The 26,742-nt window shown below is 40.1% G+C and overlaps 1 protein-coding gene across 7 annotated transcripts in view; it reads left to right on the top strand.

The window, feature by feature from the left end:
- The window catches only part of TUB (TUB bipartite transcription factor), a 186,258-nt gene extending 159,761 nt beyond the window's left edge, over positions 1–26,497 (top strand). For 6 of the 7 annotated variants that reach the window (XM_033928540.1, XM_033928544.1, XM_033928542.1 and 3 more), the window contains 7 exons: positions 3,296–3,417; positions 8,777–8,968; positions 11,301–11,413; positions 14,492–14,606; positions 16,552–16,650; positions 19,133–19,304; positions 25,388–26,497. In XM_033928540.1, coding sequence (XP_033784431.1) covers positions 3,296–3,417; positions 8,777–8,968; positions 11,301–11,413; positions 14,492–14,606; positions 16,552–16,650; positions 19,133–19,304; positions 25,388–25,521 — 947 coding nt within the window. In that variant the 3' untranslated portion in view covers positions 25,522–26,497. The remainder of the gene's footprint in view (positions 1–3,295; positions 3,418–8,776; positions 8,969–11,300; positions 11,414–14,491; positions 14,607–16,551; positions 16,651–19,132; positions 19,305–25,387) is intronic. The other variant, XM_033928541.1, reaches the window with a different exon arrangement.
- The last annotated feature ends 245 nt before the right edge of the window (positions 26,498–26,742 follow it).

Raw genomic sequence — 26,742 nt, 5'->3', positions numbered from 1 at the left:
ATAGGGGGAGATAAGTGAAGAGCGATAGTGAGGAACAGCTGAGTGAGTGCATTTGAAAAAAAAATGACATATTTCTATTTCTTGATCCACCTGGATGTATAACTTATGAAGCCAATATTCAGTACAGCAATCACAGCTTAAAGATATATAGATAAATCATCCTAAATATTTATGCAGATTTTCAGCGAGCCTATCCATATGAGGCCAACTGCTCATAACTTTATATGGATAAGTTATATGTATTGTTAGCCACATACTTTTATACAAACTATATGGACAACATTTAAAACAAGTTATAGATTCACCTGCTGCCAGTGAACATATAACTTGGAGATATTTAAACATCTCTTTCCTCCAGAATATACATATTAAGGTCTCTAATCTGTCCCCAAACGATTTATGACAAAGACCACTAACCAATTTTGTAGCAGCCCTCTGGACCGATTCCATCCTCTTTATATCCTTTTGAAGGTGGAGTCTCCAAAATTGCGCACAATATTCCAAATGAGGCCTCACCAGAGACTTATACAATGGCAATATCACCTCCATTTTCCAACTGGCCATTCCTCTCCTTATGCACCCAAGTATCCTCCTGGCTTTAACCGTTGCTTTTTCTACCTGTTTTACCACCCTGAGATCATCAGACATAATCACTCCCAAGTCCCTCTCTTCTTTGCCTCCTATACTATATTGTTCTCCTGGATTTTTGCAGCCCATGTGCATTTTTAGTATTAAATCTTAGTTGCCAATTACCAGAACATTCTTCAAGCTTTGCCAGATCCCACCTCTTGTTATCCACACCCTCTGTAGTGTCTACCCTATTATAGAGCTTGGTATCATCTACAAAAAGACACATTTTGCCAGACAGTCCTTGATCCCTACGGTACTCCACTAACAAAATCCTTATCCATTTACAACTACCTTTTGTCTCTTTCCACTTAACCAGTTATTAATCCAGTTTGTTATTTTGGGACCCATACCACATGCATTCAGTTTATTTATCAGTCGCCTATGAGACAGCGTGTCAAAAGCTTTGCTAAAGTCCAAGTATACTACGTCTAGTGCCCCTCCCATATCCAAGTGTTTGGTGATTCAGATTTGTCTGACAAAACCCGCCTCTCATAAAATCATGCTGCCTTGGATCCTGCAGTCCATTTGATTCTAGAAATTTTGTTATTTTCTGCTTAAGAAGCGCTTCCATTAGTTTGCTCACTACTTGTAATTCCCAACCTCCTCCATATTTCCGCTCTTGTGCAGAGGGGCTACATCTGCTCTTCTCCAGTCCTCTGGGACCACACCAGACTCGCATTAAAAAGATGAGACAACAGAGTCACCGGAACCTCTCAAGCAGGGGCTTAACGCCAAAACATGGCCCCCGTTCTGCCCCTAACCATGCCAACTTTTATGTAGGTGTTTTGGAGTAGGCACCTAACATTCAATTAAGTCCAATTAAAGTTAATTTTGAGGGGTTAAGTGCTAATTATCGGCACTGATTTAGCCTATCAATAAAGTTAGACACCTACATTGATTAGATGTGCCAGTGTAGGCACCTAACTTTAGGTGGACTTTGTATAATTTGAAGGACAAAGCTTTTGTGAATAAATGATATTTCTCTGAATAATTGCATTTTTTTCCCTTGATTATTTAAAAAAAAAAAAAAAAAGTTTGGTCTTTTCCAAAGCACGGGATGCTGTACAACTATAGAAGCTAGCTACATAAGAACATAAGAATTGTTGCCACTGGGTCAGACCAGTAGTCCATCATGCCCAGCAGTCCGCTCAGGCGGCAGCCCTCTGATCAGTGCCCTGAGACTAGCCCTACCTGAGCATGTTCCGGTTCAGCAGGAACTTGTCTAACTTTGTCATGAATCCCTGGAGAGTGTTTTCCTTTATGACAGACTCTGGAAGAGCGTTCCAGTTTTCTACCACTCTCTGGGTGAAGAAGAACTTCCTTACGTTCGTACGGAATCTGTCCCCTTTCAATTTTAAAGAGTGCCCTCTCGTTCTCCTTACCTTGGAGAGGGTGAACAATCTGTCCTTATCTACTAAGTCTATTCCCTTCAGTACCTTGAATGTTTCAATCATGTCCCCTCTCAATCTCCTGTGTTCAAGGGAGAAAAGGCCCAGTTTCTCTAATCTTTCACTGTATGGCAACTCCTCCAGCCCCTTAACCATCTTAGTCACTCTTCTAAGTTTCCAAGTTTATTATAAGATTTGATTAATCGCTTACTCCAGATTCTAAGCGATGTACAGCTAAAAATTACAAAGTTAGGGTAAACATACATAACTAATAAAAATTAATATTAAACATGTTAAAATATCATAAAAGTACATAACATAAAATAACATAACTAAACATAAGCAACAAGCCTATTAACATATCTGATCAGAGAAAGGTAAAGTTGTGGGAAGAAATACAGTTCAATATAAAAGAAACAATGAAGGTAAAATAACATTGGGAAAAGGGGAAGAGATTTAATATAAAATATAAAAATGAAAAAATTCAATTAATCACTAAAAGCGTCTTTAAAAAGGAATCCCTTAAGTTTGCTCTTAAATTTGTCTAGAATTCTTTCTTCTCTTAGGTAAATTGGCAGGGTGTTCCAGGCTAGGGGAGCCGTAACTGAGAAAATAGAATGACGTCGTGTACCAATAACTTTTAACGAAGGAACAACCAATAGGTGGTGTTCAGTTGACCGTAGTATTCTCGAAGTATTATAGGGGATTAAAAGTTTATAAATAAATGCTGGGGTTTTGAAAATTATAGATTTGAGAGTGAGCAAACTTAATTTGTACATTATTCGATAGGCGACCGGCAGCCAATGTGCTTTCTCGAGGAAAGGCGTAACGTGATCAAATTTCTTAGCATTTTCGATAAGTTTAATCAAGGCATTTTGTATAATTTGTAAGCGTTTGATTTCTTTTTGGGCTATTCCTTTAAATAAGGCATTCTCTGGATCCTCTATATTTTCCTCCTATTTATTTATTTATTTATTCGGTTTTCCATAACGTTCTCCCAGGGGAGCTCAGAACGGTTTACATGAATTTATTCAGGTACTCAAGCATTTTTCTCCATTTGTCCCGGTGGGCTCACAATCTATCTAATGTACCTGGGGCAATGGAGGGATTAAGGGACTTGCCTAGGGTCACAAGGAGTAGTGTGGGTTTGAATCCACAACCTCAGGGTGCTGAGGCTAAAGCTTTAACCACTGTGCCACACTCTCCCCTAGTCCGTAAAAGATCCAATATTCTAAACCCTATAGTAGATGAATTGTTTTTAATGCATTCTTTTGCAGGCATTTCTAGCAGCATGAATTTTGACGAAGAGGAAGATGAGGAAGATGAAGACAGCTCAAGTTCTTCTCAGTTAAATAGTAATACTCGACCTGGATCTGCAGCAAGTAAGAAATCGAACAAGGTGAGAAGCTGGGTGGGGGGTGGAGGTGCTATAGTAGCAGATGGTTAAACTAAAGTGATGCTGTCCCCTTTGCTATTTCAACACACTATACAAAATGGGGCTTTAAATATTTAAATGCCAATAGGTAAATACGAGGGATCTTCCAAAGTTTCTGCACTTTTTATTTTTTAAACACTGGGGTTTTTTTTTTGGTTTTTTTAAATTCTTTATTTGATTATTCATTACAGTACATTAATAACAAATATTCATGAATGACCACAGCAAACTCAATATAGAGAACATTAAAACATAGGCAATTAGTCAACCGTGTCCTAGTCCACATTATCATGGTCGCTAGTATCTTTTTAAAAGGAAAAAAAAAATAAAAATAAACTTTTAAACACTGTTTATTAAAAATCTTAAAACAAATTACATCACTTTTCCACATAATTACCCTGTTTGTGTTACATTTTTCCAGTGTCCTACTAACATGCCCTCTTACCTCTTCTCCCGCCTTAACCATTTCCCACAAAAATATAAAAGTGCAGAAACCTTTTGAAGAACACTCACAGATATAACTCTAAATATATAAGTATTCAATTGAAGCTGAACACTGACAAAACAAAATTTCTACTGCTTGAAAAGGATAAGAATCCCTCCATCACAGAACTAGAAATAAACACCTCCAAATACCCTATACAACCTACCCTAAAACTCCTAGGAGTAACAATAGACAGATGCTGCACAATGCAGACCCAAATCAACAACACCACCCAGAAAGCATTTCTAACCATGCGCAATTTAAGAAAAATCAGAAAATTCTTCGACAAAGAGCAATATAGGCTAGTAGTCCAATCCCTAGTACTAGGTCTATTGGACTACTGCAACATACTCTATCTGTCTTGCCCTGCAACAATGATAAAACAACTACAGACAATTCAAAACACTGCACTCAGATTAATCTACTCACTGAGAAAATTTGACCACGTCACCGCGGCCTACCTGGACTCACACTGGTTACCAATACAAGCACAAATTCAATTCAAACTATACTGTCTATTATTCAAAGCAATAAATGGCACAGCCTGTACCAAAACGCCACCACTAGGCAAAGAAGAACAAAGACCCCTTTTACCTACCCCTCACTCAAAGGCACCCAGCGCAAGAAGATATTTGACAGTCTGCTGGCGACGCATGCAGCGAAACTGGACCACACCATCTCTAACCTGCTGATAACAACAAACGACTACAAAAATTTTCACTAAGAAATCAAAACCCACCTATTCAAAAAATTTATACAGATGGCTTAACCCCAACCGGACCCCCCGCAACGCAACTCCCCCCTTCACCAGTTCCCTTCTCTTTAGCCTCAAGCATGTCAACTGCTTCCCTAATGGTATATATACTGGATCTTCACTATTTCCTATTTGTACAGCATCTTGTAGCTCTTGAAATATACAGCTCCATTATTCTTGTAACTTCTCCTGGAAAGGACCAGAATTCTCTCTGTAATTATCCTGGAAATGTCCAGTTGTCTCTTTTGTAATCCGCCCAGAACTGCAAGGTTGAGGCAGAATAGAAATCAGTAATGTAATATAAAGTTGTGCATACATTTTTAAAGCAGCACCTATATGGTTTCTTGCTGCTGAAAATACATCTTTAAAGGTGTATCTTACACATTTAAATTTATATGGCAGCAATGCTGCTGAATGATAACTTCATCAGTTTTCTAATTAGGATCTAATCTTAAGAATTAAATCTTATATTATCAGCCAAACAGAAAAGAGATCATAATGAGCAATAAAATGTAAGTCGTACTCTTCATCCTTAAGGGCTGCAAACAGGTCTGGTTTTGAGGGTAACTAAGCTATGCAACTCAGGCCCGGATGCTCTAAAATCACCGTTAAAATCCTGTGGGGCCAGTAAATGCCTGATCTGAAAACAACGATTGATGTTCAAACAAATTTGCATGTAAATGGCTTTTGCGGAGGTCTGCTGTAATCCCATCCGGTCAGTCATTGGAAAAGCGACTGACACATGCACAGAGGCAGCAGGGGAAACCCGAACAGCTGAGCGGTAAGGGAAGCAGTCTCCTGCCACTCAGCTGTTCAGGACAGGAAGACCTTTTTTTTTTAATGGGCACAGATGTTGTGCTTGTGTTACACATGCACAATATCCGTCCCCATTAAAGAAAGAAAAAAGTTGTTCCAACCCCCTTCTTCCCAATGACAATCTCTGAACTTTAAAAAAACAAAATAAAAATTAGCAGGACGGAAGCCCACTCCCTCTTGCCCTTGCATAACCAACCAGCCCCCCACCCCACCCCGCACACACGCTACACTTTGACCTAACTGGAATCCCCTGTACCTTATTCAGATGACAGTAGGAGAGATGCCCACTCCTTCCCGTCTCAGCATGACCTGACCTGACACTCCTCCCCCCTTATTCAAATAACAGCAGGAGGAATGTCCACTCCCTCCTGCCTCAGACACCTGGACTCCCTGACTCCATGAAAATCAACAGGAGGGATACCCACTCCCTCCTTCCTCTGCCAGCTGGACTCCCCCATACCCCACAACCTGACTCAACCCCCCCCCCCCATATCTTATTCAGATGACAGCAAACCCCTTCCTGGTGCATCCTGGGATGCACTGGGAAGGGGCCTAAGGCTCTGATTGGCCCAGTCGCCTAAGGCAACTCCTATAAAAATCAACCCAGGCCCCATCAATTCAGACTCTATAAATCCCAGGGTGAGTGGAGGGTAGAAATTGAGGGTGGGGTATTTGTATTGGAGAGTGGAATTTTTATGAAATGGAACAGGATCTTTATGATGGCATCCCCAAATGTCTTCAGAGATGAACTTGGAGTGTGATCAAGAGGTTTGGGGTATGTGTTGATCATGATTCTGCCTAGGGTCAAGGTTTATGTACTGGATTTGACCTTGTCCAAGAGGTGTTCAATTGGGAATTCAGGACTTGCATCGGGGGGTAGGGGGGCATGGAAGGGAGTGGGGATTGTCGGTGAGAGCTTTTTGTAAACAGCAGGCTCTTTACTGAGTTTCAATGTAAATTCCAAGCCACAATATATAGCAATAGATTGTAGTTTTTCGCTTTAATAGTTGTCTGGCTTTCTTAAAAAATGTTTAATGTTATATGTTATGGCGGGGTTGTGGGTGCCCAAGGAAAGATCAGAGCTTCCATCACAGGCTGTTGATCTTGTGCCTCCATGGGAGTGCCTGTGGTACTTGTGCTCATATAACCAATAAACACAAAGTTCCCAGTCTTCATAGTATCAAAGAAAAACTCTTTATTTTCCTTCAAAATCCTCCTCCTTAGAGAGAGGCTTCACAAATCATACTTTGCACAGTTTCCAAAAGTATCTGCCTCAGGAAGTTGCAAAAAGGCAAAACGATAATCTCCCCACTCTAGCGATAGCACAGTCTTAATCTGAATGGTAACCTCTTGACTAACAAGGCTGCCTTGTTGAGCCCAGTTTCAGCAGTCCCCTTCCTTTTTCCCCCAATGGGGGTAGAGTGGCAGGCCCCTCCCTTTAGGGTTAGTCCATTGCTTCTCCTCTGTACTTCAACTCTTTATAAGTTTAAACTTTTCTTCTTTTCCTTTCTGCACTGGTACAGCTTTAGCACACTAGAAAATTCTCTTCAGCACTTCTGCCCACCCTGGGCTATAGCACTACTGGCCCCTTTAGACAGGACCAGAGTTCAGGGGACATTCCTCCCAAATAATTAGTTGGTTCAATGCCCTCCCAAATCCCCATACAAGTGCTTTAAGTAACCTAGAACAAGGGCAATTTTCCAACCTTCCATCCTCTGTCCTTTCCTGGGCTGTATTCACTTAAGTGGAAACCCACTTTATCCCCTCTGACACCCAGGGGAATCCTCCCACTCCTTTTCACAGCCCCCTTCTGTATTTAGAACCAACTTCCTTATTTACTTGCAAACAAACAGTTTTCACTCTCTGAGGCTTTATTCATCCATACCTTCACACAGACTGCTTCCCTCTGCTTCCAGCCATTCCATACCCTGCTCTGGGTCATTGTAGACTGACTCAGCCTCTTCCAATTCCATCAAACAGTTTCAGCCAGTTCCTCCCTGCTCCCTTAGGAATAAACCATTGTGCTGCAGAGTTTCAAAATCTATCCCCTCCCCTATTCTGCCACTGTCTGCACACTTAGCTTTGGGAACTATCACTCTCTCAGCTGGATTCCCTCTAAAGACATTTTTTCCTGGGGCAAAGGGAAGCCTGGATACTTCTTCCTAAGGTGTCCTCCTGTATTTCCTGGTAGTGTTCTAGCTGTGGCTTCTAAGCTGCCTCTCACACACTCCACCTGGTTCCTGTTTGCTTGCAGCCTCCTCTCTCTGGGCTTGGTGAGCTTTTACCCTGATTGCAGCACAGGTGTGGCTCAGTTCCCTGGACCACACCTCCTCTGTTATCCCCTTTCGCGAGAGAACGTATTCTCTGGGATTTACAGAGATTCTGTTCAACTCTCCTAAGAGGGGAATAATAGGGCAGTGTACTGGCTTGCCCAGTTCTGGTAGAAATATGCTTTTGGATCTGTCTCCCCGCCTATTGCTTTTGACCTGACACGATTTCGGTTCATAGAAAAATCGCCGAAGACAAAGGCGCGCGCCGACAACTGAGCGCAAGATGGAAGCGCGCGCCGAAGAAAAATAGTGTTTTTAGGGGCTCCGACGGGGGGTTTTGTTGGGGAACCCCCCCACTTTACTTAATACAGATCGCGGCGGCGTTGTGGGGGGTTTGGGGGGTTGTAACCGCCCTCATTATACTGGAAACTTAACTGTTTCCCTGTTTTTTAGGGAAAAAGTGAAGTTTTCAGTAAAATGTGGGGGGATACAACCCCCCAAACCCCCCATAACGCCCCCACAACGCGGCGCGATCTGTATAAAGTAAAGTGGGGGGATTCCCCCACACACACACACACCCCGTCGGAGCCCTTTAAAACAGTCATTTTCTTCGGCGCGTGCCTCCGCGTTGCGCTCAGTTGTCTGTGCGCGCCTTTGTCCTGGCGCACTTTTGACTTGATACCGTTTCTTCTCCTCCTGACTCATGTTCAAAGAACTGTCCTTAACTATAGGAACGGGGACAGTTTTAACTCTGACAGCGTCAGCTGGGGGATTTCTACATGGGACAGGCCTGTCACAATGTCTATGTGTGATGAACCCTAACCTAATTGACATTGAAGCCAGTTGGGGTGAAGTGATGCTGGAATGTGATTTGTAAAGGCAAACTAGGATGTTCAGATATGAAGAATTACAAAGTCACTATAATATTGCCTCTCACCTTTTCTTATATTTCCTTTTTCATAAAGGAATATAATGACAAATATGAATCTTCCTTTGTAGGAGACAGCCTCGGCTCCCAGTCCTCCCACAAAAGAAGTTATGGTTGGTGTTGATGACCTAGAAGTGTTTGCTATGAGACCGGCCCCACAAGGCACTACCATCAAATGCCGAATCACTAGAGATAAAAAGGGAATGGATCGAGGAATGTACCCAACATATTACCTCCACTTGGAAAGGGAGGATGGTAAAAAGGTCAAAAATATACTTGAATGGTATAACAGTTGCATGCTGACTTTCAGTATACAGTATAGGGCCTGGTGTTTCTTCCAGTCCATGAACCTAAAGAAAGATAACCATTCTTTAAAGCTGGAGCTGGCCTGGTGGCATTGTTTTAGGAAGGACCTAACTCATGCCTTCTGCTTCTGTTCGGGGAGGGGATCATGGTTATTGCATGATGTCAGATTTAGGGACCACGATTACAGGATTCTGGAAAGAGCCTTGGTACATGGACCCTGAACTAAGATAAACTGACTGGGGATAGAAAATAATGGGAAAAAAATCCCTGGAAATGTAGGCTCATGGCACCAGACCCCAACCCTGGTTCTGAATAAGCTGATAGTAAAGGATGCCATGATGCGTCATTCCTTTAACTTTATGTGAGCCCAATTCTCCTCTTTTATTGAGCTGCTCAGAAAGGCTTCACCTACAAAGGGCCTTTAATGTGAGCAGGATGTCTTTGGACACAGGTTTAAATCTGGCTCCAAATGTCTGCCTATAATTCAAAACACAGACTGGGAGTGATATAGTTTGCTGTCTTTTCATTTGTTCTGAATATTGTATTATAGGGAAGTTTTTGAGTATAGCATAATAATATGCAGAAGAAAATGCTTTTTTTAGCCATGGTATCTTGTGTTAGATGCTGGTAAATTGTTCTACATTATCGATCTGCAAAATACTATGGCATGCTCATTGTCAATATCATAGTAAAATTTCATTGTTGCAGATTATAGTGCAAGTGTTTCTTCTATATGGTGCAAGCTTGACAAACACTTGTTAATTGGGCTACTGCTTTCTATTCTGCTCCTTGTGACCCTGGGCAAGTCACTTAATCCTCCATAGCCTCAGGTACGTTAGATAGATTGTGAGCCCACCGGGACAGATAGGGAAAATGCTTGAGTACCTCATTGTAAAACCGCTTAGATAACCTGGATAGGCGGTATATAAAATCCTAATAAAACTTGAAACTTGAAACCACAACAAAGATCATAAGCCTAGACGGGTTTCTGTAGAGAAGGTACACCTGGAAAGTTTAGTTGAAATCTGTACATTGATTTGTGCACCTTCTTTCCCATGGGTTGTGATCATCATTTTTGAGTATAATTTCAGAAAGCACTTTGGGATACAAATTCAGCTGGCAGCACTGAATGTGGTTTTTTTACCTACTAGCTGCATTATTCCCAGATATTCAATGCCGGACCATGTCTGGGCACAGACGTTGAGGGGTCATTTTTCAGCTGGCAACAGCGAGAGTTTTGCTAACCACTGTTGCCATTATTCCCAGATATTCAATGTCTGGGCTTCGGCATTGAAGATCCAGTTTATGTGGCACCGACTAACTATAACTATAACGTGGCCAATTAAGTCAATCTTCGGCACTTAACTGGCTATGGGTTGCTACATAAAGGTAGGACTGACCTTTAAGCAGTTACCCTGGCCACTTTTAAGTGCTAAATATCGGCAGATAAGCAGCCAAATGACAACTCTGCCCTGGAACACCTTAAATAGCTGGCTCTCACGTGCGTGCTAACCGCTAATTTTCAGCAGAGATAACCACTTAAGCGCTGCAGGAAATTAGCAGACAGCCCCGAACATGTGACCTTTTCTGGCAGTTAAGTCGTTTTGAATATCGACTAGTAAATAACTGGGTTTATGTAGCCAGCTGCCTCTTATGCAGCCAAGTGTGATATTCAGCACTTAATCGCCTAGGCAACACCACATAAAGATAGGGTTGTGTTTTATGCAGTCTGATGTGGCAAATTAACTTAGGAGGTTAAGTGGTGAATACTGGCACTTAACTGCATAAGTGAGAACTCTACTTCCAAACCGCCCACAAAATAACTGGCTTTCCCTTTAGTGGTCCATAGTGGTGTTCAACAGCACCAGCCGGTTAAGTGTTGCTGAATATTAGTGTTTTTTTCAGTTAAATTGCTTTGAATATCACCCCCTTCCTGTTTTTGTTCCCTCTTGTTGCTATACTGTATGGAACTTTCTTGTACGACAATTTAAAATACTTAGTATTTGAGATTCTTTATCCTTCTAGGCTTGAAAACATCTCTTTCTATCTTGCTAACTAGACTTCAACATTAGAAAAGATAGATCAGATTTAGTAATTTAAGACACGCATAATATATTCAAAAAATAAGTAAGCTCTTGTCTAGTCATGTAGATAACTGCAATGCTGATTGACTATGTCTTTGGTGGTGGTATCCAGTATCCTTTGTTTTTGTGATGGTCCTGTGCCATGGATATCACAACATGCCATTTTCACAACCAATGTAGAATGTGATATTGTGTTGCTTCTCAGGTGTTTTTATTGGCTGGAAGAAAAAGAAAGAAGAGCAAGACTGCCAATTACCTCATCTCCATAGACCCAACTGATTTGTCTCGAGGTGGAGAGAGTTTTATCGGGAAGCTTAGGTAACTATGCTGACTCTGCTTGGTAAGAAATAAAATGAGGTTAATCATGTCGCTTGATGCCCTGACCAATAATGTGATTAGTTACTTTGACTGGATAAGTGGAATGAATGCTTCTACTGCTGTAGATATCTCATTGAAGATCACCAAGTTCAGATCTCGTTAGAAGAATGTTCTTTTCCAAAGGATGTTAAAAAAAAATAAATAGTTTAAATAGATCCAAAAAGGGGGCAATTTTACAAGTGGGTGCCTCCATTTAAGTGCCCTAGTGCTATGCAGTGAGGCCCCGATTTTATAAACAGCACCTAAAACATAGGCACCATGGAACACAGCACTATTTGGATTTTGGAATGTTGCTACTGTTTGGGTTTTGGCCAGGTACAAGTGACCTGGATTGGCCACCATGAGAACAGGCTACTGGGCTTGATGGACCTTTGGTCTGACCCAGTAACGCTATTCTTATGTCAATCTTAAGTTAGGCATCATTTATAGAATTGCACCAAACGGCACCTAAAGTGGACTTAAGCACCTGCAGGTTTCTTAACCTTAGGTATACCTTCTTTATGCTAGGGATTTCTTGGTCTAAATACCAGTGCCTAAGTCTAAAATAGGCATCTACATGCCAAATACATCAATGATCCACCCCTAACCATGCCTTCTTTCTCGTAGGTGCCTTACCATTCAATTAATTTTAATTTAAGCCAGTTATGAGGTACTAATTGCTTATTGCCAGCGCCGATTAAGCTTTTTAAATAATTAAGTTAGACGCCTAGATCAGTTTGGCATGCCGATCTAGGCACCTAACTTTAGGAGTCTTTTATAGAATCTGGGCCTGAGAGCCTATTCTGTAACAATATTTCAAACTTTTGAAGCTCTGGCACACTAAACGGAGCTAATGTTTTTTGCATCTCTATAATTGAAATTATAAATTTGCAGAACCAACAAAAAAATTGAATTTGAGAGTTATTTATTTAAAGTTTTTTAAGGGTAATTGTAACAACGGTGAAATTAAAGTAAAATAGAATTGCTAATCAATCAACGGATGTGCTTGTGTTTAAGTGCAAATTAACTCAAAACGCGGCTCAATAGTTGACAAGCAAACGAGCATTTCATCATCCACTATCTGCAGTCGTTCTCTTTTTTTTTCGATTTAATTTCCGTCAGAGCTGAAAATCCAAGTTTGCAAAGATAAGACGATCCAAGCGGTAATAAAGCCTTGATTGCTTTGGTGCTCAAGTTAGGATAACTACTGCATAAAAAATAAAAATAAAATGACTTGCTGTTAGTTATCAAGGACCAATCACGTCAAAGAATGATGCTTGTCTGGGTGGTTGCATCCTTATGTACACAGACGCTCATAACATTGACGGACTCTTGTGTACGCAATGCACATGTCATCTATTCTAGTATATACTTATGAAGGAAATTTTTAAAAATAAAGTAAAATTCTGGAATCTCTCGTGGCATATCCAGAATCTCTTTGGGTCACACCACTGTACCATGGCACACAGTTTGAGAGATATTACATTATAGAATACTAGTGTATTCCAGTATTGGCCTGTCTAACATCTACATACTACAGTTATACATTATGCAGATACACCACAGTTACAGCACACACCTGGCATAACTGCGGTCGTGTAAATACTGCAGGGTAGGGTTGTCCAGAAAAACATAAAGTTGGAAATCTGTGCAAATTGAAGTTTTTCCCATGAATTTGATTGTGCTTGATCAGAAAATAATTTATTTTTTTTTAATGTTAAAGCCACTGATTACGTAAAGCTCAGTTTTTTACATAAAAGCTCAGTTTTCTTAAATTTTGCTATTTTTTTTGCTTAAAGGAACAAACTTCTTGATAGTATAGCTATAACTTTCATGTTTTCACACTCAGCAATAATACATTGATTAACTTAGTCATGGATAAGTGGGCTTAGGTGGTGGAGGGGGTGGTGCGGCATCTTCAGGGCTCATAAGAGTCCAGGGCCTCGGAGTGCCTTTCCGTCCTCATTAATCTCGATCACCCTATGTAGAGTAGGATGGGGGGGGAGGTTTGGTTGCTGTTACTCTTCTTTAACTATGCTTGTTATATTATTGTATATGATGCATCATTGTTTGTACTGTGCACCTTTGGGGTGCCCTGGCGTTGTATTTGCTGTTGTTTGCATCAATAAAAATTCTTTGAACCTAAAAAAACATTTTATGTCAAGTCTGTTTTAGTAAAAAGAACAATAAATCAGTACAAAAATAACACTAAAGTCTCCAGTATGCTTATTATAACAAGCGGGGTCAGATTCCTTAGAACCCAACTAAGACAGTGTTACAACCACAAAAGAATTGGAAAACATTTTCCTGTCATCAAATAATGATAAAAAGACATTTTATGCAAATAATCTAGCAGTATTGTATTAAATGAACCTTCAATATCTGCGCTTTATTGTGGAAAATAACAGAAATTTAACATACCACTCTCGTAGCTAAATGTGCATTTTGGTGTAGTCGTCTACCAATGGCATTCCAAGCACTCAAGCATTCATTGTCTTCTTGTGATAGTCGGGATAAAGCCTGCAATGCTGATGCAAATTTGTTTGATGCCATGAAGCACCTATAAATCCCAGAATCCTATTGATGGTTTAGTTTTTTCACCTGATAGCCTTTCTCTGCAGATTCAGGAAAAGCCATATTGATTCATCAGATTAGCTCATTCAGCCTTTTCCCATCAATTGTTGCTCCTTTATACAAGACATACTTTCCAGCAACTTAGACTGCCTTTTTCATTTTACACTGACTGTGCCAAAAAAAAGCATACATGTATATGCACTGTGTTATACTGCCCTGCTTCAATTTGTATAATATCATTTTGGTAGATTTAAAAGAAATATTTAAAATGCTCTTTATTATGAAATTTTAAACAGCCTTGGTATGGTTGTTCACATCTTGGTATAAAATACTTATTGAATATTTCTGTAGGATGGTGCTAAATGGATAAAGATTCGGACTCTGTTATAAGACTCGGTTTTCCTTGAGGATTGTTTGTGAAATATAACTTCATAGACTGATATTTCCTGTGCTTTTTTTTCCTAGATCAAACCTTATGGGGACCAAGTTTACAGTGTATGACAGTGGAGTAAATCCGACAAAAACATCGACAAGCTTAGAAACAAATAATCTGCGCCATGAGCTTGCGGCCATTTGCTATGTAAGCATATGAAAAAAAAAATCACTACATTAGACCGGCAGTTCCCCAGCCAATCAGATTTTCAGAATATCCACAATGAGTATTCCTGAGAGAGATTTGTGGATCTCTCATATGAATATTCATTGTGGATATCCTGAAAATCTGACTGGCTGGTGATTTCCCCAGGACAGGTTTGGAAACCACTTCATTAGACTCCTGAATATTAAATCCAGCATCAACCCTTCTCTGGTGGATTTTCTCATCATTTGTCCAAGCAAAGCCCCCTGTAAGGCATCCACTATCTTTCTTCTTCCTTTTCTTTCAGTAGATTATATATATATTAGATATATATAAAATGGAAAAAGTAATGGCATTACAACAAGGTTATATTAAAAAATTTAATAAAATATGGGGACCATTGACAAATTATTCTACTGATCAGATATCATAACACATGTATAGAACATATAGAGGGGATAGGGAAGGGAAAAATATTGTAATAATAATATGATATAAAATTTTGATAAAGGGTTTCTTTAATTTACAATGTAAGAACATTTATTGATAATTTCAAGTGTTTCTTCATAATTGAATGTAATACATGTATTTCACTTGATGTAAGAATTTAAAAAGAATAAAAATTATTTACAAAAAAAAAAAAATAAAATAAAGTCACCCAGTATCATCACTTTGCCTTTCTTTCCCACCTTCAGTCGGTGTATATGAAAGTGACATCCCTTCCTTTCCTCGTTCCCCTCATCCCTGCATTTCAGCTCCAGCTCCTCCTCCTCCTCCTCTTCATTTGCCATCTCTATCCCTGTTGAATAGGTTATAGCCTGATATGGTAAAATTCCATTCATGAGACTCATTGAAGCATGTCTCTGTAATGGCTACAATGATCAAATCCATGTCTACCTTTAGGGTTTTCAGATCAGGACTTTTATACTCAGATTTCCACCAGCATTTAGATAGTTTACTTGTGTTTTGTAGTTTTTGTTTTGGTTAGTAAAATAACACTATGTACTTGAAGAAGTAATCAGCATGGCCTTAGATTTTTTTCCCCATATATAATGCTTATAAGCCATCAAAGTGATGTACATTCAGGTACAGTAGATATCTTTCTATCCCCGAAGGGCTCACAGTCTAAGTTTGTACCTGAGACAGTAGAATACTGTGTGCAATTCTGGTCGCCATATCTCAAAAAAGATATAGCGGGATTAGAAAAGGTGCAGAGGAGGGCGCTGAAAATGATAAAAGGAATAGGACGACTTCTCTATGAGGAAAAACTAAAGCGGCTAGGGCTCTTCAGCTTGGAGAAGAGGCAGCTAAGGGGTAATATACTGATATACTGAGTGGGGTGGAAAGGGTAGATGTGAATCGCTTGTTCACTCTTTTCCAAAAATACTAGGACTAGAGAGCAAACGATGAAGCTACTAAGTAGTAGATTTAAAATAAACTGGAGAAAATATTTCTTCAAACGTGTAATTAAACTCTGAAATTTGTTGCCAGAGAATGTGGTGAAATCAGTTAGGGTTTTAAAAAGGTTTGGATAATTTCCTAAACGAGAAGTCCATACATCATTATTAAGATGGCCTGGGGAAATCCACTGCTTATTCCTAGGATAAGTAGCATAAAATCTGTTTTTCTACTTGGGATCTAGCTAGGCACTTGGGACCTGGGTTGGCCACTATTGGAAAAAGGATACTGGACTTGATGGACCTTCGGTCTGTCCCAGTATAGCAATTCTTATGTTCACCCTAGATCACAAAGGGTCCTAGTAAGATTTGAAATGGGTTCCCGTGGTTCCTAACTTGCTACTCCTTCACTTCAAGAAAGTTAATTAAATATATTTTGGAAGACCAAATCGCACTTTTTCATCACTAGAAGGATAAGTACTAAATATGTTTTATTTTCCTTGTAGTGCTGACTTCTATTCTAAGTGTTTTTCCTTTTATGTATCTTTCAGGAAACGAATGTCTTGGGTTTTAAAGGACCTCGTAAAATGAGTGTGATCATCCCTGGAATGAACATGGACCATGAAAGAGTTTCTATCAAACCTCGTAATGTGAGTCACAAGGCCTGAGTAATGTATAGGTCTAGAAAAGTTCATCTCTATTTCCTTATTGTGGTCAGAATAAGAGCAGGAGAGTGCAGGTAACAATAGGGGCCACTACAGAGCGAAACAGAACAAATTCCTGACATAAACCTCATGTCATGGCTCTTCATCTGTAAGGTAAGAAGAATCCAGAGGGCCAGTATACTAAGCTATGTTAAAGCCAGTAGATTACATGGGTTATCAGTCGTGTAGCGAGAGAAGTTTGCACCCAGAGCAGGGGCACCCAGCATCCCCCATGCCTGCTTCCCCCCTCCAATCCCCCCAAGCAGTGGAGGGGGACTCTTAGAGGCACTTTTCCCCCCACTATTTCCATCAGTGGCGTAGTAAGGTGGGAGCGAGGGGGGCGGTCCACTCGGGGTGCAGTCTTCCTCGGGGCACCAGCACCCCTCCTCCTCTCTACTCTCTTCCCACTCCTCCCCCTGCCATGCCTGCATCCCTTCCATGTACCTTTTTAACTTTGACGTGAGCAGCGACAAACTTGCTGCCCATATTGGCTTCGGTGCTTTCTCTGACATCACTTCTGGGAGCCAATGCGGGCAGCAAGTTCGGCACGAGCAGCGAAGAAGATAAAAAGTTACGAGTAAGGGATGCAGGCGCAGCAGGGAGGTGGGGAATGGGGCAGGACAGGGGCTCCACAGCCCCGGGCGCCAGCTACCCTTACTATGTCACTGCTCTCCGTACCTCTTTTAGTCTTCACAAGCAGTCCCCTACCTGCTGCTTGTGCTGGCTAAGCCTTTCCTCTGGCATCACTTCCTGGTTCCATAAGCAGGAAGTGACATCAGAGGGAGAGCTGAGGCCAGCATGAGCAGCAGGGAGAAGTTTGTGTTCACTGCCAGCTAAGACTGGAAGACTTTAAAAAGGGGAGTGGGGGTGCATTTAAGAGACACCCCCATTGCCAGTGGGGAAGAGAGGAGAAATGCTGGCATCCCCACCAAGACAGTTCCCTGGGCACTCAACCCTCCCCCTTACCAGTCAGTTTTAGCATGACTGTTATCTCACACAAAATCCTGCAATAAAAACCCCATATATTAAAGGGCATTTAAACATGTAGTCTTGCTGAAAACAGAACTGAAGTGCTGTCTCAGGTTAATGCAAAGCCTAATACAGGATATAATGACCTATGGAAATCCTCCACTTGCTCTCCCCAAAGCAAGGAAGCCTAGTCCCTGAATCCCTCATTTAGAACCCCAAAAAAGGAAGGCACCGCAATGATCCTCTACTTTCTGAGGAGGAAGCCCTCTTTCCCCAAACAAGGTGTCTCCCCACCTTGGGTGAAGGGAGGCTCCCCTTTAATCACTTCTTAAGTTGACTCTTCCATGTACTCTTTGTAAATAATCCAAATGTTATTGGGGGGGGGGAGGGCAGAGAAGTCCTTCCTCCCACCTGGACAATGCCACCACTCAGAATAGCACTGACTGAGCTTTTTGTGTAGGTAGATATCAGCATACTTCTATTTGAAACTGTAATCCTCATGTTATGTGCCCAACCCCTGATCTGGTCATGTGCTCACCAACATGTAAATTAACTCATAAAATTATTTGCATGTTTAAATGGGCTCTTTAAAATTACTGACTGGTTTTAAAGTATGTGCCAATGACATGCTGGCGCATACAGGGTTGGAGTTTGAGCAGAGCAGGGGCTGAGTTTACAGATGTACATAGATTATATAGTATGCTAATCCACACATGTAGTTATCTCACGTCTGCAATGTAGGCCCTTTCTCATCCTCTTAAATCAGGTTATAAAATTGATCTCATATTGTGAAATATGAATACATTGCTCTTCACCTGCATAAATGGCTTTGGAAATTGTTGTAATTATCCTTAAAGAAATAATTAATTTAAAGGGGCGTCTGGCAGGGATGATAAGATGGAAACTTGAATATCTTTGATAGATAATTGATAGATTCATTTTTCAGTGCCATTTATTCAGTCTGTCAGGTTGAAACTTCCATGTCTTTTAGATTTAAGGCTATTTTAATATTTAATGCAGATATAAGTTTTAGGATTACTAAGCTCATTCTACAAAAGGTGACATTTATACATCAGCAGAGATATACAAACTGATAGAATAGAAATGCAAATGCATCTCTGCTCTGGGAACTGGTTTAGCACGGTGTGCAAGGTAGGTTTCAGTTTGCATGTTCGCTGCTATGCCAGATTTTCAAAGTTCAGTCTTATCTCTAAAATATTGTTAAAAATATCTTTACTCATTCTTAGAAGATATGTCTAGGCAGCTTACATTATAAAGTGCTTTCTTCTTGCTGCTCAGTCTGGTTAAGGCCTGGGCTGCCACTTTTTCACAGCGTACTTGTTACTTCCTTGAGGGTGCTTTCGGCAGTAGACCCCAGCTGGTTGTGCAAATTGTGTGTATCTAATAAATTGGATCTTTTGCTTAACAGCAATAAAATACTGACTTGTAATTTATGCAGGAGCATGAAACCTTACTTGCAAGGTGGCAGAACAAAAACACAGAAAGTGTCATTGAGCTGCACAACAAAACCCCTGTCTGGAACGATGACACTCAGTCCTATGTTTTAAATTTTCATGGTCGTGTTACACAAGCCTCAGTAAAAAATTTCCAGATTATCCATGATAATGATCGTAAGTATCTTTATTTCGTTCAATCCACTAAGAGCAGAAAACCAGGACATAACTGATGTTACATTAACAGAATTTGAAAATGAACAATCAGTAATAAGCCGCGATAGCGTTTTTAGCACGCGCTAAATCCACGCTACACGGCTAGAACTAACGCCAGCTCAATGCAGTTTAGTAAAAGGAGCCCTAATGTAATTGTGGACTATGAGTAGAGCCCACAAGAATCAATTTTGAGTAGCTTCAAGCAGTATAAATAGCGAGTTCAGAGACTAGAGGTCCAAGTAGAAGAGGCAGGGCATAGAAAATTCCCTCCAGTGGTTAAATAGAGAGGTCAAGTTTCCAGTTTATTTAGGTCTTGATATACCACTTTCATAAACAAAGCGGTTTTCAATTTATACAAAGTTTTGAAGTTTTAAAAAAATATAAAATAGGGGGAACAAATTCACAGTTACGGTACGGACATAGCTTGATACATATGGGCAGATGGGGTGGATACATTGCTTAAAATAAAAGAAAGGGGAGGCAAAATACAAAAGGAGTAAAGGGGGATCTTCAATGTAAGGCCTGATATCTGAGGTTTCTGAATAAGGAAAGAAAGCTCAGTATAAATCTCAAAAACATCTCTGAAAATGAATGTTTTGAGATTAAATTAGATGTTTTGAGATAGTTCAACTATCCTTATCTAATTCAGCGGTGGATTAACATAGCCATTAAGCATTTGGATTTTTGTTTTCTTTGAAATTATTACAAATGATTTGAAAAATATATTTATACATGAATCTAGTACTTGGAAGTTGAGTTCTGAATTTTATTAATTTTTCTTGAAAAACATAATTATTTGGACCTATGACAATGTCAAAATGATCTGACGTTTGCTAATGTTGCTATGATTTGATCGCTATTGGGAATTTTCCATTCGATGGTCCTTAAAGTTTCAGTCTGTTAATGACAACATTGATGCACAACCTATAATAAAATACTTGTCAGAGGATATGGTAACCGGTGAGCATAGCTGGGTTTAAAAAGGTTTTGACAAGTTCCTGGAGGAAAAGTCCATAGTCTGCTATTGAGACAGACAACAAGGGAAGCCACTGCTTGCCCTTGATCAGTAGGATGGAATCTTGCTATTGTTTGGAAATCTGCAAGGTACTTATGACCTGGATTGGCCATTGTGGAAACAGGATACTGGGCTAGAAGGACTTTTGGTTTGACCCAGTATGGTTATTCTTATATTCTTATGTACTTCCGCTCTCCCCCACTAAGCCCCTCTTTGAATTTGGGCTTAGTGCATGGGAAAATCCTGCTATGAAATGCATTAAAACCTTGCAAGCTAAGTTTGGCAAAAACTGAACAAAATTTACATCCTGAAAATCTGAGGCTATGTCAGATGCTCAGCTGTGAGCTTAAAATCAGCTCCGTTACCTCTAGTGATTACAGCAGTGCAATGCCATCTGGTGCTAAAACTAGGTAAGAACAAGAGCAAATACTTAGGCAGATATTTAGGTCCTGTTGTATACTATCAAGATTCTTCAGTTAAGGACCTTACCTCAAAAAGGCTATTTTTCCCATTCTGTGGCTATAAAAAAATAAATGATCATTGAATAAGGTGCTTAGGCCCAAATTCTGTAAACGGTGCTGTTATCGGCAGCCATCTTAAAAACTTCTGCCGATCGCATATCAGTCATGCAACAGCGCCGTTTACAGAATTGAGGATACATGAAAGGTAGGCACTGGAAATGTAGGCCTACATTTCTGGACCCTACGTTTCACGAGAATCGTATCCATGGAGGCGCCTAATGATACTTAACGCCGCTTCCAGCATTATACCAAAGATTGAGAACAATTCAAAACACAGCCATATGACTGATTTGTGACCTGAAAAAATCCAGCCACATCACTCCATATTTCAAAAAACTGAACTGGCTACCAGTAGAGGCCAGAATAATTTTCAAATTCGGTTGTCTATGCTTCAAAACACTATTCGGTATTGCACCCACCTAGCTTCTGAAACACTTTGTTCTCCAAAACAAATTCCGCCTCTCACACAACACTATTATTCGCCTTTCTGAATCCCAAAGGATGCCAATTCAAAAGATTCCTTGATAAGACACTTTCCTTCCTAGCAGGAAGATGGAACAATAATCTAAGTGACTTACTCCTTAACTCATCGTCATACCAATCATTCAGAAGATCACTGAAAACCCATTTACAGTGGAACCTTGGTTTACGAGCATAATTCATACCAGAAGCATGCTTGTAAACCAAATTACTCGTATATCAAAGCGAGTTTCCCCATAGGAAGTAAGGGAAACTCGCTTGATTGGTTCCCCCCCCCCCAGCCACCGGCACTGCTCCACCTCACCCCACCAAATCCCCAAAAGACCCCTGAGGCCACTGGTGCGCTTCCACATCCCCCCCCGTGAACCACCCCTTGTGAATGCACTTCCCTCCCCCCTCCCCCCCCCCCCCCCTGCATGAACCAGCATCCTCCGCCTGCCCAAACTGAAGGCTTACCTCCAATCTGGCACCGGCACACAGCACCAACCCACAGGAGGTGCTGGTGCCCGAAGATCCTGCCTCTTGCCGGACTGGGCCTTGAGCATCTGCGCATGCTCAAGGCCTTCTGGCTCTCATTCTCTCCGCATTCCTGCAGCCTCTCATGTTGTAAACCATCTTGAACTGAAAGCTGTGACGGGATATAAATAAAGCTATTATTATTATTATTATTATTATAGTGGCATTAGGCATGATAAGGCACTTCAGTAGGTGTTCTTTTTGGAGGCACCCTTAGGCATTTTAATTGGTTTTTAATCAGTGCAGCCAATTAGTATGCAGATTAAACCAATTAAAGCCAATTAATTTAGGCAGCAGTAGGGGGAAAGGTGCTGAAAAGTTTTCATCCCAACCAAGAAGGGAATGATGTGAAGCCCTGAAACTTACAAGTTATTCCACATATTCACCCCTAATTTCAACACACTTGGCACATCCTGACTGAAGTCTTTGTAGCTCTTCCAAAAAATACTCTGATGTCTGGTCACTGCTCCACCGTTGCAATTAAGAACATAAGAACAACCTTACTGGGTCAGACCCAGCCTTACTGGCCCAGTATCCCGTCTTCACGGAGGCCAATCCAAGTCACAAGTGCATGGCAAAAACCCAAATACTAGCAGCATTCCATGCTACTGATCCAGGGCAAGCAGTGGCTTCCCCCCATGTCTGTTTCAACAGCAGACTATGAACTTTTCATCCAGAACTTGTCCAAACCTTTTTTTAAAAAAAATCGGCTACATTAACCGCCCTTACCACATCCTCTAGCGATGCATTCCAGAGTTAAACTATGCTCTGAGTGAAAAAATATTTCCTCCTATTGGTTTTAAAAGTATTACTTTGTAACTTCGAGTGCCCCCTAGTCTTTGTAAATCTTGATGCAGTAAAAAATCAATTCACCTGTACCCGTTCTACACTACTCAAGATTTTGTAGACTTCAATCATATCTCTCCTTGACTGTCTCTTTTCCAAGCTGAAGAGTCCTAACCTTTTTAGTTTTTCATAGAAACATAGTAACACAGTAAATGACGGCAGATAAAGACCTGAATAGTCCATCCAGTGTGCCCAAACATGCACTCTCTATAATTTAATGATTTAATTTAAATGATTATTTTTCTTAGATATTTCTGGGCCAGAAACCTAGAGCTCTGCCCGGTATTGTTCATCTACTGGATTCTCCGTTGAAGCTCACTCCAGCTCATCTAAACCATCCCCGCCCATCTTCAACCGAATGGCCATATGCGTGGCACAGACCTTGCAAATCTGCCCAGTATTGGCCTTAGTTCTTCAATATTTACCATTATTTTCTGATTAGAGATTCAATGTGTTCATCCCTCGCTTTTTTCAACTAGTGATTCTAAATGGACTTAACAATAAAAATTTGGTTTTATTCTTGTTCAGTTTCAGTTTCATACTATCTGCCTTATCATCAACTAGATTTATAACTTCACATACCAAATTGTTAATCTTATTTTCATTCTTAAAAAAAAAGAAAGACAAATTGTAATATCTGCATGGGAGAAATATATAAGCCCTTTCTCATCCAAGAAATATCCCAACATTGACATCAGTACATTAAAAGTATTGGAGAAAGTGGTGAGCCCTGAGGCACCCTGCTTAATGCTGCCCACTCTTTGAATATTCCTCCTTTCATTTGAACATTGTAAGATCTACTCAACAAAAATCCTCCTAACCAAGAATAACTTTACCACCAGTGTCAAGAGAGTTCAGAATCAACAACAAAAGCTGGTTATCCACCACGTCATAAGAACATAAGAATAGCTGTACCGGGTCAGATCAGCAGTCCACCCAACCCACCATCCCATCTCCAAAGTGGCCAATCCAAGTCACAAGTACAGTCATGTGAAAAAATTAGGACACCCTATGAAATATTCAAGTCTTTCTTAAGAAATGTTCACTTTTCTGTCCTAGTGGGCTCACAATCTATCTAATGTACCTGAGGCAGTAGAGGATTAAGTGACTTGCCCAGGGTCACAAGGAGCAGTGTGGGTTTGAACCCAGGGTGCTGAGGCTGTAGCTTTAGCCACTGCACCACACTCTCCTCCACACTTTTTCACTTAGCCTTTTAACCACGCTCATTTTCTCTGCTGAGCAAGATCTGGTGAGTAGGATGGATGGTCTATATACCAAAACCCCTTCTGCGTCAAAACATCCATTATTTTGCCAGTCTTGTGAGCAGGTGCATTTCCTTGCAAAAAGAGAATTCCTTTCCACAGTTTTCCTCTCCTTTTTTTCTTTCAGTGCTTCCTATAATCAGCACAGCAAGTTACAGTAGTATTCTGCATTAACTGTTCTCTGGATAGGGCTGCAGTTTAATATTTCCATTTGAATTTTGTTGATGTAACACTATAGGGAACAAGTGGTATCACTGTTTCCTTTGATTTCAACTTGATTCCCTCCACATAATGTTGTAGGCTTGAATGTAAAAAAAATATTCTATGTTCAAAGTAGATGTTTCTTTCTGCCTTATTGTTATTTTGGTATAGTACTTTACAAGTGATTGGTCCTTGCTTGTATTTCAAAAATTCTATTCCTAATTTTTTTTTTTTTTAAATAACCCTTTGGTGAAACCAGCTAGCAAATCGTGACCTTAGAATTACATGGTGACAATGTTCTGGTATTCCCAGATGTTGCCAAGGCAACACAGTTTAAAAGGAAAGCTTTTCTGGCTTTAAAACCTCGAGTCTTGGCCATTGAAGCATCCTTCTTCTTAAAGTTTCCCTGCAAATGTTTAATTAAATTTCAGGATAAAGATTATATTTTTTGGGATTCCCTACAACTTGAACAATTTTTATTACTACAAGAATCTTACAGATCATAAGCTGATAAATTACTGATTTTCATTTGGAGTTAAATTGGAAATACCAGCATAAATGATTAAAAAAAGTTAATAATTTCTTAGGAAGAATAATAATTAGTTTTATTATATATAGTTTTTATTTCTGTTTAAATTTCCATTCCTTTGCTTAGTGTAATCCAATAATTTTGAAAATTATAAAAAAAAAAAAAAAAAAAAAGAATTACATGGTTCTAACTGTACCGAAAGTTGGCTCGCAGTTAGAACCCAGTAATCCCATGCATAGACTAATTTCTATACATAAAACCATGTAATTTCTTATGAAATGAAGGACCGGTTAAGTTGCAATAAATCCTCGTGAGTGTTGTAACCTCTACATGTCAGATAGAACCCGGAAGTCATCGGAGTTAAAGATACTGAAAATTGTCACTTAGAACCCTGTAATTCTAAGGTCACGAAATCTTATATTTACAGGAGGACTGTTGTAATAAGGATTACATAGATCTATCTATGGCCCTCTTTTACAAAGCTGTGCTAGTGTTTTTAGCACTGGCTGCAGCGGTAAGAACTCCGACGCTCATATGAGAGCGCGGCTTTGTAAAGGAGGGGGTATATGTATGAATATATATATATATAAGCACAGAGAGAGAGAGCTGTACATGCACAAATACAAAGAAAATTCCTGTTTTATGCTTTTTTGTGTGTGTATCATTTCTTGTAGCTGACTACATAGTGATGCAGTTTGGTCGTGTGGCTGAGGACGTGTTTACCATGGACTACAACTACCCAATGTGTGCCCTCCAAGCCTTTGCTATTGCTCTCTCCAGCTTTGACAGTAAATTGGCCTGTGAATAGACAGCAAGTGGTGGAACCTCCATCCTACTCGAGGACAAAGTTAGGATTCCAGCTTTTTTTTTTCCATGTCTTATACTCTTGCTCTTAAACAGATGAGGCAAAATTGTTGTTTTATGGGTTTTTAAACAAACAAAAAAAAAAAAATCTTTAAAAGGGTATATGGAGAAAGTTTGGAATGAAATTCAGTGTTTTTGATATTTGGGTCATTCATAATTCTTATTGTTTACTTTTGTCTCCTGAAAGAGTCATCAGATTTTGTGTATATGAGTTCTAAAGCATCTGCTCCAAGTGATAGAGGTATGCAGTACAGTGGTATATGTTCACAGCCAATATAATCACAAGTCGGTTACATCACCATTTCTAAAGTCTGGAGGATACTGAAAATGTATTTTTCGTATGGATCTCCATTAGAAAAGCGTTCAGAAGATCTAACCAAATTTGCAGAACTGAATGCTTAAAATTGGTTGTCAGCATCCCTCTGAAAGTTTCCCAAGAAATCGCAGTTCTGAGCAATGCAGCTGTATGAGATTGATCAGCCAATACAAAAGCCTTGACAGGATGAAAGCTCAGGAAACGTCTGCCTGGGACAAATCTAATTCACAATGCAAAGAAGAGAGCATTGGAAAGCACAAAATGTCTTCACACAACTGCCCTCTATATTCTGACACATCGGTTTGCAACTTTTTGATAACCTTTGAAAATTAAAAGAACTCCGAAAATACAAAACACATTCATGCCAGCATAATATACCTTTGGATAACTTTCATCTGAGTACAGTTTTTGCAGCTGGAGTTGGCATGTTGCTCTTTTGAATATATCTGCTTGTTTTACTGTAGTGACAGAGCAGGTGAAAATATTTGCATATTTTGTGGTATTAGTGATCTAAATAAGATATATCAATAACAAAAGGTTTCTTGACACAGATGATCCGCCTAGTCCAGAGGTGTCCAATGTCGGTCCTCGAGGGCCGCAATCCAGTCGGGTTTTCAGGATTTCCCCAATGAATATGCATGAGATCTATTAGCATACAATGAAAGCAGTGCATGCAAATAGACCTCATGTATATTCATTGGGGAAATCCTGAAAATCCGACTGGACTGCGGCCCTCGAGGACCGACATTGGACACCCCTGGCCTAGTCAGTCCAATTCTCAACTCAAGAGGCTGAAGAAAGCAAAGATTTTATATTTAGTTTATCTGGTCTTTTCCGATCATGTCTTTG

Source organism: Geotrypetes seraphini, chromosome 19 (genome assembly GCF_902459505.1).
Source record: "Geotrypetes seraphini chromosome 19, aGeoSer1.1, whole genome shotgun sequence".
NCBI lineage: Eukaryota > Metazoa > Chordata > Amphibia > Gymnophiona > Dermophiidae > Geotrypetes > Geotrypetes seraphini.
Note: the sequence above shows the minus strand (reverse complement) of the source record. Positions and strands in the feature narration are given on the sequence as shown.